General features: G+C 40.7%; 1 protein-coding gene across 3 annotated transcripts in view; it reads right to left on the reverse strand.

Moving 5' to 3' along the window:
- Positions 1-11,294, reverse strand: part of Pbx3 (PBX homeobox 3) — a 204,654-nt gene extending 193,360 nt beyond the window's left edge. For 2 of the 3 annotated variants that reach the window (XM_047524298.1, XM_047524296.1), the window contains exons 1-2: positions 10,961-11,294; positions 9,961-10,034 (exon numbers count right to left, since the gene is read on the reverse strand). In XM_047524298.1, the coding sequence (XP_047380254.1) occupies positions 9,961-10,034; positions 10,961-11,160 (274 nt within the window). In that variant the 5' untranslated portion in view covers positions 11,161-11,294. Of the gene's footprint in view, positions 1-9,960; positions 10,035-10,129; positions 10,456-10,960 lie in introns of those variants that run through there. The other variant, XM_047524297.1, reaches the window with a different exon arrangement.
- Positions 11,295-12,240: the final 946 nt, after the last annotated feature.

Here is a 12,240-nt window from a genome sequence, read left to right on the forward strand (position 1 = left end):
TTGTTAGAAACAATAACCTTATTAGACTTATTACACTGATTGTAAGAAATATTTCCTTTATTAAAACAAAGTGCTGAGCTGGAAGTGTAGCTCAGTAGTAGAGCACTTGCCTAGCATGTGAGAAGCCCTAGGTTTCATCCCTAGCACCATTTAAAAAAAAAAAAAAAAAAAGGCCATAAATTCAGGTAAATCAAAATTAGTTCATGTAATACAATGACAAAATAGAATGTATGTTTATAGGGTGCATCATTTCAGGCACTCAGTTTCTACTTCTAGTCTTGATCACAGTCAAAAGGTCAAGAATCAAGATGTCAATGAGAATGATTTCTCTGATAAGTGGATGATGAAACATAAGGGGTGGGGAGGAGGTAAGGGAAGAATGGAGGAAGGATGGATTGTGTCAAGGAAAATGAGGGGTGGGGAGGGGGCGAGGGGAAGGAAAGATAATAGAATGAGACAAACATCATTACCCTATGAACATGTATGATTACACAAACAGTGTGACTCTACTTCATGTACAACCAGAGAAACAAAACTTGTACCCCATTCGTGTACAATGAATCAAAATTAAAAAAAAAAAAGTCAATGAGTTCTTAAGGATATCTTCCATATCACACTGTTGCTCTTTAACAAGTGGTAAGGAAGAAGAAATTCAGACAAGTCAAACACCCACACCCCATCCATAGTTAAAAGAATTTCCTTCAATTTTTTCTTTACTGATTTCTACAAAGAAATATGATCAGGAAAAACTGGAAGGTTCTCACTTATTTGAATAACAAGTGAAAATCTAAAAATATCTTCACTGTATGTTATTACCAACTGTATCACTTGGTTTTATAGTGACAGCCCTGTGCTATAATTTCTGAGAAAACCTCTACATAAAGCTCCATAAACCCAACCATTCCTATAATGTATCACCTTATCTAGCACACAATCATTTCAAACACAACTTTTCATGTTAGTATAATTTGTTCAAAAATGGTAATAAATACATCCATGATGCCAGAGAAATCACTGCACAATCCATTGTAACTTGTTCTTACCAGTGCTGACAGTTAATTCTAGACCCAAGATCAAATGTAAAGGAAAAATAAAATATTTCAGTATTACTTGGTTTAATTAAAGATATTCATTATACACATACCTTTTAATGGACCAAAACTCCCAATCAACATTATTTATAATAACTTGTACCAACTACAGAGTAATGTCCGTGAACAATTATCACAAAACTAAAACATGGATGGCTGTCAGTTGGTGGCAGAGTTCTTGCTTTCATAATAAATATAAAATCAATTTCCTGCTCTAGTTCCTATTCCAAGTTGAAAATGATATATCTGACTATGAATTCCAACTACCTCCATCCGTAGTTTTTTTTTTTTTTAAAGAAAAGGGGGAGGAGAGAAAAAGAAAAACAAAACTTATGAGACTGCCTAAGTCAATTCTTCTTCATTTGAGGACACATGGATAGTAAAGATAAGATGCACAGACAAATGTGCCATTCCATTTAATATATATTTTAATGTAATGATTACCGCATCAAATTCCATTCAGTTATTTCATAAGTCCTTCCCAATAATTTCTCTATAAATCCTTATATGAAAGGCTTAGTATATGTAAATGCCTGTAGAAAGCTTTTGTTTAAATAATAATAATATGCAATTTCAAAAGCTTTTTGTTCCCATTTCAATCAAAACTAACTTCATACACTTTAAATGAAATTTTGCAAGTAATAAGCAACTAATGAGAATTCATTGATTACTAGTTCAGGGAATCTGAAAAGGGAATGAGAATTTAAAGTAACCAAGTATTTCATCTAGAAAAGCAACTAATATGTAGGTACTCTAAGTCCTCTTCCCACGGAATTGTAATCAGGACTCTTGTCTCAGAAGAGGATTTCATCCTGTGTGTGCAGATTCCTAATTTCCATTAACATTAACAGGCACCATACAAGCATACCCACACAAACCAAGGAGATGCCAGCCTTGGTAGTATGCATGCATGGCAGCTGTGGTGACTAAATAATCCATATGGCTCTGAGGAGAAGTTATGGTTTATTAGGTCTAGAGTCACAGTTACAGTGCTGGAATTCAGACACTAGAACTAAGCCCCAAGATGAATGGATGTCTTACCCAAACCCACTCCCATCTAACATATCCAGAGATTTGTAATTAGGTCAAGGTTTTACAATTCTTCCCACTAATGGTTTATGCAGGTATAAGTTCTGTTTGATTAAACAATCTTTTCATACAGCCAGAGAAATTCTGTCCTCCTCCTCTTCCCCACATCCACCCCAGTATTCATTCATTCATTTCTTCATAAAATATAGAAAATCTCAAAAGTAGCTTTATAGAGAAATCCAAAGCCCTAACTTAAACCACACGTCAGTAAACGAGAATCAAGCAAGAAACTCCATATTCAACACAAAAATCAAATAACAGTAATCAGATCTATGCTAAAATATCGATTCCACAGGTAGTGTGAAGAGTAGTTTAACCACTAATTCTAATTAGTCCAGGTTTTACAGACTCAAGTTAGAATCTTAATGTTCATTTAATATGGTTTCTTGAAGACCAAATTCAACAACTTCTTCCTTTCTTCCCTAGTGAAGTAAACATTCCTGTGAAGTTCAGTTTAGTGACAATATTGGTACACAAGCCAAAAACACAGTTTACCCTTGTGAAAAGTTAAGTGACAAGGGTTCACTAACCATGTTGCTAAAATAGTTTTAAGAAAAAGAAACCAGATGACACAAAACTTTTAATATATTTTTATGTAAAGAAAGTACAATGAAAACTTCATATTCTGTAACATTACACTTATTATAGGAAAAGGGGAAAAGAATCCACCAATGAATGTTCTAGAAGCTTCTCTAGACCTTTCAATCAATTTTATTTATATGCAAAACCAAGAAAAACTAAAAAAAAAAAAAAAAAAAAAAAAAAAACAAAGCTCCTCCTGATGCTAAAGCTCTCAATTTACTGACAGGCAAATGGCTTCATGCTGCCACTTAATCTCATTTCTTGCATAATGCCCTCTAATTAGCATATCAAAGTGAATTAATACTTCTAGGGCATTAGCAATGGGGAAATCTGCTCCAGGCTCACAATAGCAGTTAAGAGAGAGCCAAGAAATCCTCAAAAACACCACAAACCACTTTGCATTGCAAAACTGTTCAATTTATTTATCCTCTCTCTCTAAACACTTTTACCGCACACTGTTTTACTACTGTTCACCAAACAAAATGATAATTGCCAAAGTTACCAGCATCTGTAATGCCTGTTTAGAATCTTAATTTAGATTAGGTTGCAGATAATTTCTATATGCAACCATTTGTTCTATTATAAATGTTAATGTAGAGACAGTGGAAATGTTGATATTCTGAATTAGTTAATTTGAGTTTGAAATAAAATTTTATGGGATTTTAAATTTTATGAATTTTTTTTAATCTAAAAAGCCACCTGCTGGACTCTGATGCCTAAGAAATATGCTTTGAAAACTGATATATCACATATAACAAAAAAAAAGGAAAAATATCACTTTGCCCTAACATATGCTGAGTCTCCCAAATAATGATTTAAACATTGTGAGGAATCATCAGCATTAAAAGGATTACATTGTATACCAAGTCCTCATTAATATGATCACACAAAAAGGGTTATTGTTCAAAACAGCTTAACCTTTTTAAAGCACTTAAACTGAAAGAAAACAAGTGCAAAACTTTAAACAATTATTTTTATCCGTAATTACTTTGTTTTTAGGACTAGTCAATTACTATCATGTAGACACAAAGTCAGTCAAAAAAATGTTATGCAAATTCAATGTGACACATTCTAACACATCAATCTTTGCTGGATATACACCAAAATTTAGTGCCAAAGCAAACTATACTTACCAGTAAAAACTGCAAACATACTAAATTTATAGAATATGTCTATGAAAAAAATAATAAAGAAAGAATTCTGGTTACAATTCTGCCTGCAAAGAGGATCATTAAAAGCAAGTATTGAAGATTAATGAAATTTATTTTCTAATATGTTCTCTGACTGAAGGCATAAAAAGATGGTATATTTTTTTCAGTGGCTCATTCAAGCATTACTTCTTAATTTATCTGCTAAATATAACACTATCACCTAGCTGTGTTAGCTGTGTTTGTTTGATTAACTTCTATAACTTTGTTTAAAAAAAAAAATCTGTGATAACCAGGGCTGAAAAACTTTGACCAATTTATACTACATAATGATGTAAATTATTTACTCTCCTCACACAGACTCAAATGGCCTACTAAAGTAGAGCAAATGCTTGAAAAGGTCAACATGGGAGGGGAGAATATGCAAGCTTTGTTAGTCAGTTATTACCTAAATCATGCTGATCACACTGATAAATGGCTAAAACACAAGCCTGCTGAGAAAACAAATAAAACATTATTCTCCTAGTGTCAATATTGAAATAATAAATATCTAAAGATGTTCACACATATATGAATAGGGGAAAAATAGTCTAAATCCTTATTTAACTTGATGTGTTAGTGCTGATGTGTCAAGTATTTATTCTGAATAGATACCTCATCGTATGAGTATAAAATAAAGTGATGACTTAGGGTGTGTCTCATGGAATGCAGTTTCAAGTTTTCTGGACCCACTTCATACCATATAATTTCATCTTATACCATGCCACTTCACAGTAACAAAATACAAGTTAGCCAAATAAGATGTTAATTTAAATCTTACCCTGAAGTAGCCTTTTCAGAATTTATAAATTTAAAGTATAAGTAAAATTAATTAAAAGGAAAAGCATCATAGTATGAAAAATGTACACAGGTATATTTTATATAAGCCAATGAACTCATATATTCTTTGGGACAAATTGGGACCTTCTTTGCCAGTGCATTATATACTTGATTTGGAATAGAGTTATGTGAATTAATAATAAAATAACATAATAAAGTCCAAAATAAAATACCAAAATTACATAAACTAATAAAATGAGGCTCACTAAAACTGAGACACAAAAGAATTACTTACACAGATCAAGTTAATATTGACAAGAGGGTTCGATATATTTTTATTGGGAACAAGAAAAATAAAACACAGTGGAAAAACAGTCCCACATTTTAAAATCATAATCTACAAGATACTTCAGATCATTAAACTCTGAACCATGTTGGCAATGACATTTTTCCATGTTTTCTACAAACAGATTGCATGGAGAGATGGAAAAAGAAAGAAAAAACACCATTCTTTTATATCCTCCCCTAAAACCTACAAAAGCTCCAGTGGGATATCCAAATCTATAAAAATAGAGAAAAATTGGTAAAATATTCTTAAACTGCTTCAAGGAAAATATATCAATAAAGCAATATAATTTATGACATTTCCAAGATATACTGGCTTTGTATTTTTTCTGTTTAATCATTTAGCATTTCCACTGCAAACAGACATAATGTCTGTCTAAAACTGCTGTAAAATTTGAAACATTAAGGTTCCAGTATATTTTGCTTCCAAATAATTCTGGGAGGATTAGAATAACAGAAAAAACAAGACTGGCCAATTGTTGCTACTGTTGAAGGTGAGCAATGAGTTCACATTAGGGGGGTTCAAAAATCTCTTCTTTCTACATGCATTTCCATTGGAAGTTTTCCATAATAAAAAGTTTTTATTAAATAGAATGGGTGATTAAAACAGAAAAATGAATAGTGTGGAATAGTGCATTTGCTTTCAAAACTTCAGAACAAATTTAATAATTATATTGGATATAGTACAAAATCAACTTAGAACATGCAATAAAATACAATAAAAGACTCATAACAATTTTCACCTTTCTCACTAAATTTTCATTTGATGGAAAATTTGGTTTTTATACATTAAGAATCAGAAGAATCACACAGCACTATACAAAGAAAAATGAAAAAATTTTTACACAGACATCTTAAAAAAGAAAACAACAGAGAGCACTGCCACGAATCTCTAAACATAAAAGGTCAGAATTAAATAGAGAGGTGTTGACTGAGTACTGCCTCATACCTCTGAAAGCTAGTCATCTACAACAATAAAGATAAAAGGTTTAATCTCACATCACATACCAGATGCACATAAAAATTCACTTGTAAGTTATATACATATCTGACCTACTTTTGATATCTAAAATTCTTATGACTTTTTCTAGGGAGGATTCCTTTAAAAGTTAAGCATTTTAGATTGTCATTTTCTTCTTCTGCTTAATCATAAAAAATACCCCAACCAGTCCAACCAGCCAAGCAGGCCTTTCTCTTCCCCTGCGGACACCTCCTGCAGTAGAGAAGTTCATTAAGTTTTATGATCTTCCCAAGTCAGTCCTGCTTATAAGCCTCACAAAGGCTACAAATCTGGCAAACCATCATGTATGCCATTAGACATTACTAGTAAATGAACGCTATTTAGGGTTTGTGGTGGCAATAAATCAGAGTTTGGTTGGCAGCTATCAACATGGAATATTTTAACCTACCATTTAAAAAGAAAAAGGGTTTGTTAATTTTTTTTAATATATGACTTTTTTTCACAATACTATTAATTCAGATTATGTACTAAAATACTAAATTCTCGTTTAAATAAAAACTTTCTTGAAAAAACATTTTCTTCATTCAAACATAATTAACAGCTTTGGAAAGAAAGTAGATTTGTGAGGCTGTAATATATGTCACAAAGGAAAGCTCGGCAACAATCAAGATTGAGGAAGCTAAAAAGAGGTGAAAGAGTATACCAGAAGAAGGTGGCAGATGAGCAGGCCTCATGGCATCAGGAATATTTACTAAGAGGTAATGATAAAATATGGATATTTAAAAAATCAGGAGGAATAACATAACAATTATCTCACTGGTGATTAACTTAGTTTAAAATGGACACATATCTCAATTTTAAAGGCTGTAACTTTTCAACTGTTTTAAAAATGCACAAATGTCACAATTCAGTGAGATATTTCTGCCCCCTGAATAACTATATAGTAAATTTCACAAAAGAATACATTTTCAAGAAAAAGCAAGCATCTTACAGTAAAAGTACACTTTCCTTACCTCTGAACAAGAAAATAATATAATTGTGGTAGATTACCCATTTATCTGTCAGAAGAGAAAAATACCTTTTCATATTTGGTAAGGGGGGAAAAGATGTTTTCCAAACTAAATCCCTCATGTGCATCAGAACTGGCAGTATTCACTGCCTGATCAGAAACCTCAAAATCTACTGGCAGATCTACAAATACACGGAATTTTTTAAAAGTGATTGTTTTATTTTAGAAGAAAAGCACAACTGAAATGACATTATCCACTGAAGTGTCAGTCTCTCACCCTCAACCAGTCAACTCTCTACCCTTCCATTATGCAGAACACAGTCATCACACAATGTTCCTGGTTTCTATTCACAAATGACTAGGCAAACTTTTTCTGTATTATAAGAAATTAATCTTTGAACACCACATTGATACATTCAATAAAATGATCAATAAAAGAAAAGGTATTCTGTAATATACATGTATTCTACAATGCTTATTTTCTAAGTTCATGATGTTTCTTAAACATGACTGTGGAAGCAGATGGGGGGTGGGCCCTAGAATTTGCTGCTCGGCTTTCTCTGCTTTAGTAACACTAATGTCTACACAGCTGTTTTATTTCAAATTGAGGGATGTGAATCCAGCGATCCTGTCTTCTTCCAAGACTAGTTTGGGAGGGTGAGGTGGAGCTGTGGACAGTCGAGCAGAAAAAAGAGAGGAGAGAAAGAGCTTCACCCTCATCAATCACTCAGTACTTAAATCCCATCCCTCTCGAGCTTAGAGAGGCTGGCAGGAAGATGCCTCTACCCAGACAGCCGCCTTTACTCTTTGTCGGCTGTTGGCTTTTTACAAAAGAGATAACGTGCAAACTTGGATCTGCTGGCCAAAACACAAAAAGAGGATCTAATTTACAAGTTATCACTGAAAGCCTCAGAAACAATTTTCAAAACAAAAATTTCTTTTGTCAGATACCTCTGCTTATTAAATAGCAAAAGTCCTCCCAAAGACATCTCTGCCAGTAATCCCAGACTCTGAAAAGACTTGTTTCTTTTCCGTAACTCACCTTTGACATGTGGTTGACTATATTTTCCTTTCAGAATGGTATAACTAAGTCCTGTGCAAATAAGCAACTAAGAGGACTTAACACTTCTTAATTGAATTCTGCCTGCTGTTAAATGTCTAAACATGAAAAGCAATTTGGGTCTTAAACTGGTCAGGTCGAAACTTTAAAAAAGCAAAAAAAAAAAAAAAAATACAAATTTAGAGAAGAGGGTGAGAGCAAAGAAGTATCAATCCCCTCTCTCTACTAATATAATGCCATATAAAGTTGAATCAATCTTAATATTCACAGTATAGTCAATACCCAGTGCTTAGCTGTCAGCAGAAACTGAAGTGGAGCCCTGATAGCAAGAAAACCCTTGGACATTAAACAACATAATTTAAAAGGAATTAGGCACTTTTAGGTTTCTAAATTGAGAATCTCCATGATTTGAAGCTGGATGTCTTATTTTATAGTTAGATAAAAATCATCTACCATTTTAAATTGTAACACACTTTCTAAAGGTAGCTAAAAATCAACACAGAATAAAAGTTAATAATTTAAAATGACGTTTTCAAAATGTAAAATAGATCTTTAAAAGAATCACAATATTAAGAAACCATCCATTCTAAGTAAATGAAAAGTAAGGAAAGTACTCTTTAGGATCTCTTAATATTTGCTGTCAATTATGGTTCAAATACATATTTAATAGAGAGCAATAACCCATCAACTTTTCTGGAGTAGTTTTAGGAAAAGAATAGTACATTGCATAGTGAAACAAATCTGTTTAGAAGGAGGGCAACTCAACTACCAACCTAACAATCCTGCGTAGTGTGCTAGTATTTGTACAGTCAATTTAATCATATCAACTATTTAAATAGCATCACTTGGATACTGCTGTATCCTGCCTGGACTTTAACTTTTTCTTCTTTGCCTCAACATTAAAAAGCACAACTTTATAATGCCATATACACAACATACACCCAAAAAAAAAAAAAAAAAAAAAAAGTAAAGCTTATTTAATGCACTTGTTTGCCATTAACAGGGAAGATGACAAATATAAACTAAAAGATCTAAATTAAATCTCTACTTCCAATTGAACCTTACAGCAAACTCAAGACTACAACATCCAATTGAGAAAGTCTGATAAGAAAGTTGAGCTGAAATGAACTACCAAAAATTTACCTAATATGTACCTGTGGTTTTCATTACAGTGCTCCTGAAAAACCTGTCTTTTTATATATTCCCTGCCTTGAACTTCAAAATTATTTAATCTGCATCTGTGCACAGTTTTACTTTACATTAAGCACAGTAAATGGTTTCAAGATATATATTTTAATGAAAGCATTAATAGATGTAATACAGTGCATATGCCTAAACACATTATTACCCTTCTCGTATTCTTAAAATTAAGTCTTCCCACCTAAAACACTAATTCAAACATGCTACTGAGGGCTGCTCAATTGCATCTATTCTTTTATCAGTGGAACTGAAGCTTAAGCCTGTCTAAGAAAAACAAAGTTCGGGACGATGCTTCCAGGGAATCGGTCCCTGGCATCCACTCTCCCGTTGCTTCTTTTAAAAACTGACACACAAACAAGGCAAGACGAGAGGGCGGCAGGCGCTCCTGGCCCCCTCCCTGCTTAGAGCCAGGGGCGCCCGCCTAGGGACGGCGACCCAGCCTCATAAGCACCTACAGTTCATTTTGCACCAGGAGCGGAATTGAGAAATCGACTCCAGATTTATTGCAGTTTTTTCTCAAGATCAGGAGGTGGGAAGGAGAGAATGATCAAAGATGGCGGTGCCCAAAAGCAGCAGCTCTCAACTGGAGAGTCGAAGGAGTAGCTCCAACCCCACCTCGGGGGTTTCCAGGCCCGCTGCTAGGCGCAGTGTCTTACCTGTTTTCTCTTTGATCTCACACAGGACGCTGAAGAGCGCCGGTTTCATTCTGTGACAGTTCAGGGCATGTTTCCTAAAAAAACAAATAGCAAAACACAAAGGTATTAGCATCACCTATGGAATAATATGGCGCCTTCCTTTAAGTTAAACCCAAGATTTAATTCGGACCCCTATTTTGGAAAGCTCTTTTGAACCACAAGAAGTCAACAAAAACTGAAGTTGACTAGTTCGCGTCAGCCGGCAAGCTCCGGCGGTGAAAGCTCCAGCCCGAACGCAGCGCGACGCATCTGCTCGGCAGACAGCCGCCTCGGCGACCGCAGGCGCGAACCAGCGCGGGGAGCCTCGCTCGGGGGGCAGGCTGCAGTGACCCAGGGGAGGGGACCGGTGCGGAGGGGCTCCCGCGTCCGCCCGCCGCATGGGGGGCGGGCGCGGCCAGCCGGCCTGCGGCGGCCAGCAGGCGGGTGACAGCTCGGCAAAGTTTGCAAGGCGGCCCTCCGGGAGAACTTGGCCGCCCGCACCCTTTCCCGCCAGGGAACCGCCCATCGCCCCGCGCCGGGCTGCGACGGCCGCCCGCACGGCGAGGTCGCCCCGCGGCCAAACCGAGCCGGCACCGCGACTCCGGGCCCGCGGAGAAAGTTGCACTTCCCTCCAGCGCGGCCCGGGCCTGGCGGGGAGGCGCGGCGCGCACGGGGGTCCAGGCGGGAGGTTTAAATCCTGGGAGAGGGCCGGGCTGCGAGAGGGCTGGACATCGGAGACAAGGAAACCACAAAACCGCGCGCCACCAAGTCCGTCCCAAGCCCCGGGAGCAACTTTGAACACTCCCGCCCGCGTCGGGGGGCGCGGACGAGTGCCCCCGGGGCCGGGACGGGCGGCCGGCTTTCGGAGAAAGTTCCCCTCCGGGGGCTGAGGCCCCTGCCCCGGGCGCCACCCGGGCCCCGACTCGGCCGCGGGCCCGGCTCCCGCACACACACAAAAGATGTTTAATGAGACGACACCAACTTTGCTTGCGCCTCGTCCAAGCTCTGGTCGGTGATGGTCATGATCTGGTGGAGGATGTCGCCGATGTCCTGCTTCCTGCCGTCGCCGTCCGCCCCTTCGTGGCCGTGCGGGGGAGGCGGCAGGGCCATGCCCCCCTGCACCGAGTGGCCGGCCAGGTTCACCCCGGCCAGAGTCTGCAGCATCCTGGATTGATCGTCCATCCCGCCGCGCGCGGGCGGGAGCGGGCGGCGGCGGTGGCTGAGGCGAAGGCTGAGGCGGCGGCGGCGGCGGCGGCGGCGGCGACGAGGGAGGAGAAGAAAGAGGGGGAGGGGGAGGGGGAGGCGGCCGCGCGCTCCCCGCCCGCTCTGGGAGGGGGCGGCCGGCCGGCGGGGCCCGCGGCTGAGGCGGTGCGGACCGGCGCCCGGCTCCGGCTTCCGCCGCCGCCGAAGCTGGTGCGGAGCGGCGGGCGGAAGCTCCGGGCTCGGCGGCGGTGGCGGAGGCGGAGGCAGCGGCGCCCGCTGCCCTCACGCGGCCGCCGCGCCGCCTCCTCGCCGCCGCGCGCCCCGCCGGGCGGCCCCGCGCAACTTGCTCCTCAGTGCCGGCCGAGTTGCCGGGACGCCACCGCCCCCCGCGCCAGCCCGCGCTCTCCCCTCCCTCTGCCGCCGCCGCCGCCGCGGCCAGGCGGGATCCGAGCCCCGGCGGCCCCGGGGGAGGGAGCGGCGGCGGCGGAGGAGGAGGCCGGCGGGTGGGCCGCGGGGAGCGAGGGGGGCTAAGGAGGAAAGTTTGGGAGCGGGCGGGCCGGCGCGGCGGGGGCGCGGAGCCCGGTCGAGGGCCCCGGCGGGCCGCGCGCCGGGCGGACAGCAGATTGATGGGGCGAGAGAAGTCGCCGCCGCCACTGCCGAAGCCTCGCACCCAGCCAGCAGGCGCCGCGGACCGGGCTCGAAGGCCGCTCGGCTGAGGGATTGACAGGCTGCCAGTGCCACTCACTCACTGCGGCCCCTGCGCTCGGGGGGGAGGGGCGGGGGCGAGCGGGAGGGCGGGGGAGTACTCCTCACGCCCCGCCCCCGGGGGGCGGTGCGCGCGCTCATTGGACCTTGATCCTCCCGCCGCCGCCGCTGGCACCGCCCCCGGAGTTCGACCCGCCCCCTCTGGCCTCTGATCCCCAGCGCCCGCGAGCGCGCCTGGGATCCTCATGCCTCGTTGCATCCTCTCCCTCGGGGATTGGAGCGCCCTAGCCTGCAAATGTTGTGCCCGGTCCCAGACTCCTGCTTCCTACTGTTAGCAGTCATGGATGCGAGGTT

Source organism: Sciurus carolinensis, chromosome 14 (genome assembly GCF_902686445.1).
Source record: "Sciurus carolinensis chromosome 14, mSciCar1.2, whole genome shotgun sequence".
In the NCBI taxonomy this organism is placed as follows: domain Eukaryota; kingdom Metazoa; phylum Chordata; class Mammalia; order Rodentia; family Sciuridae; genus Sciurus; species Sciurus carolinensis.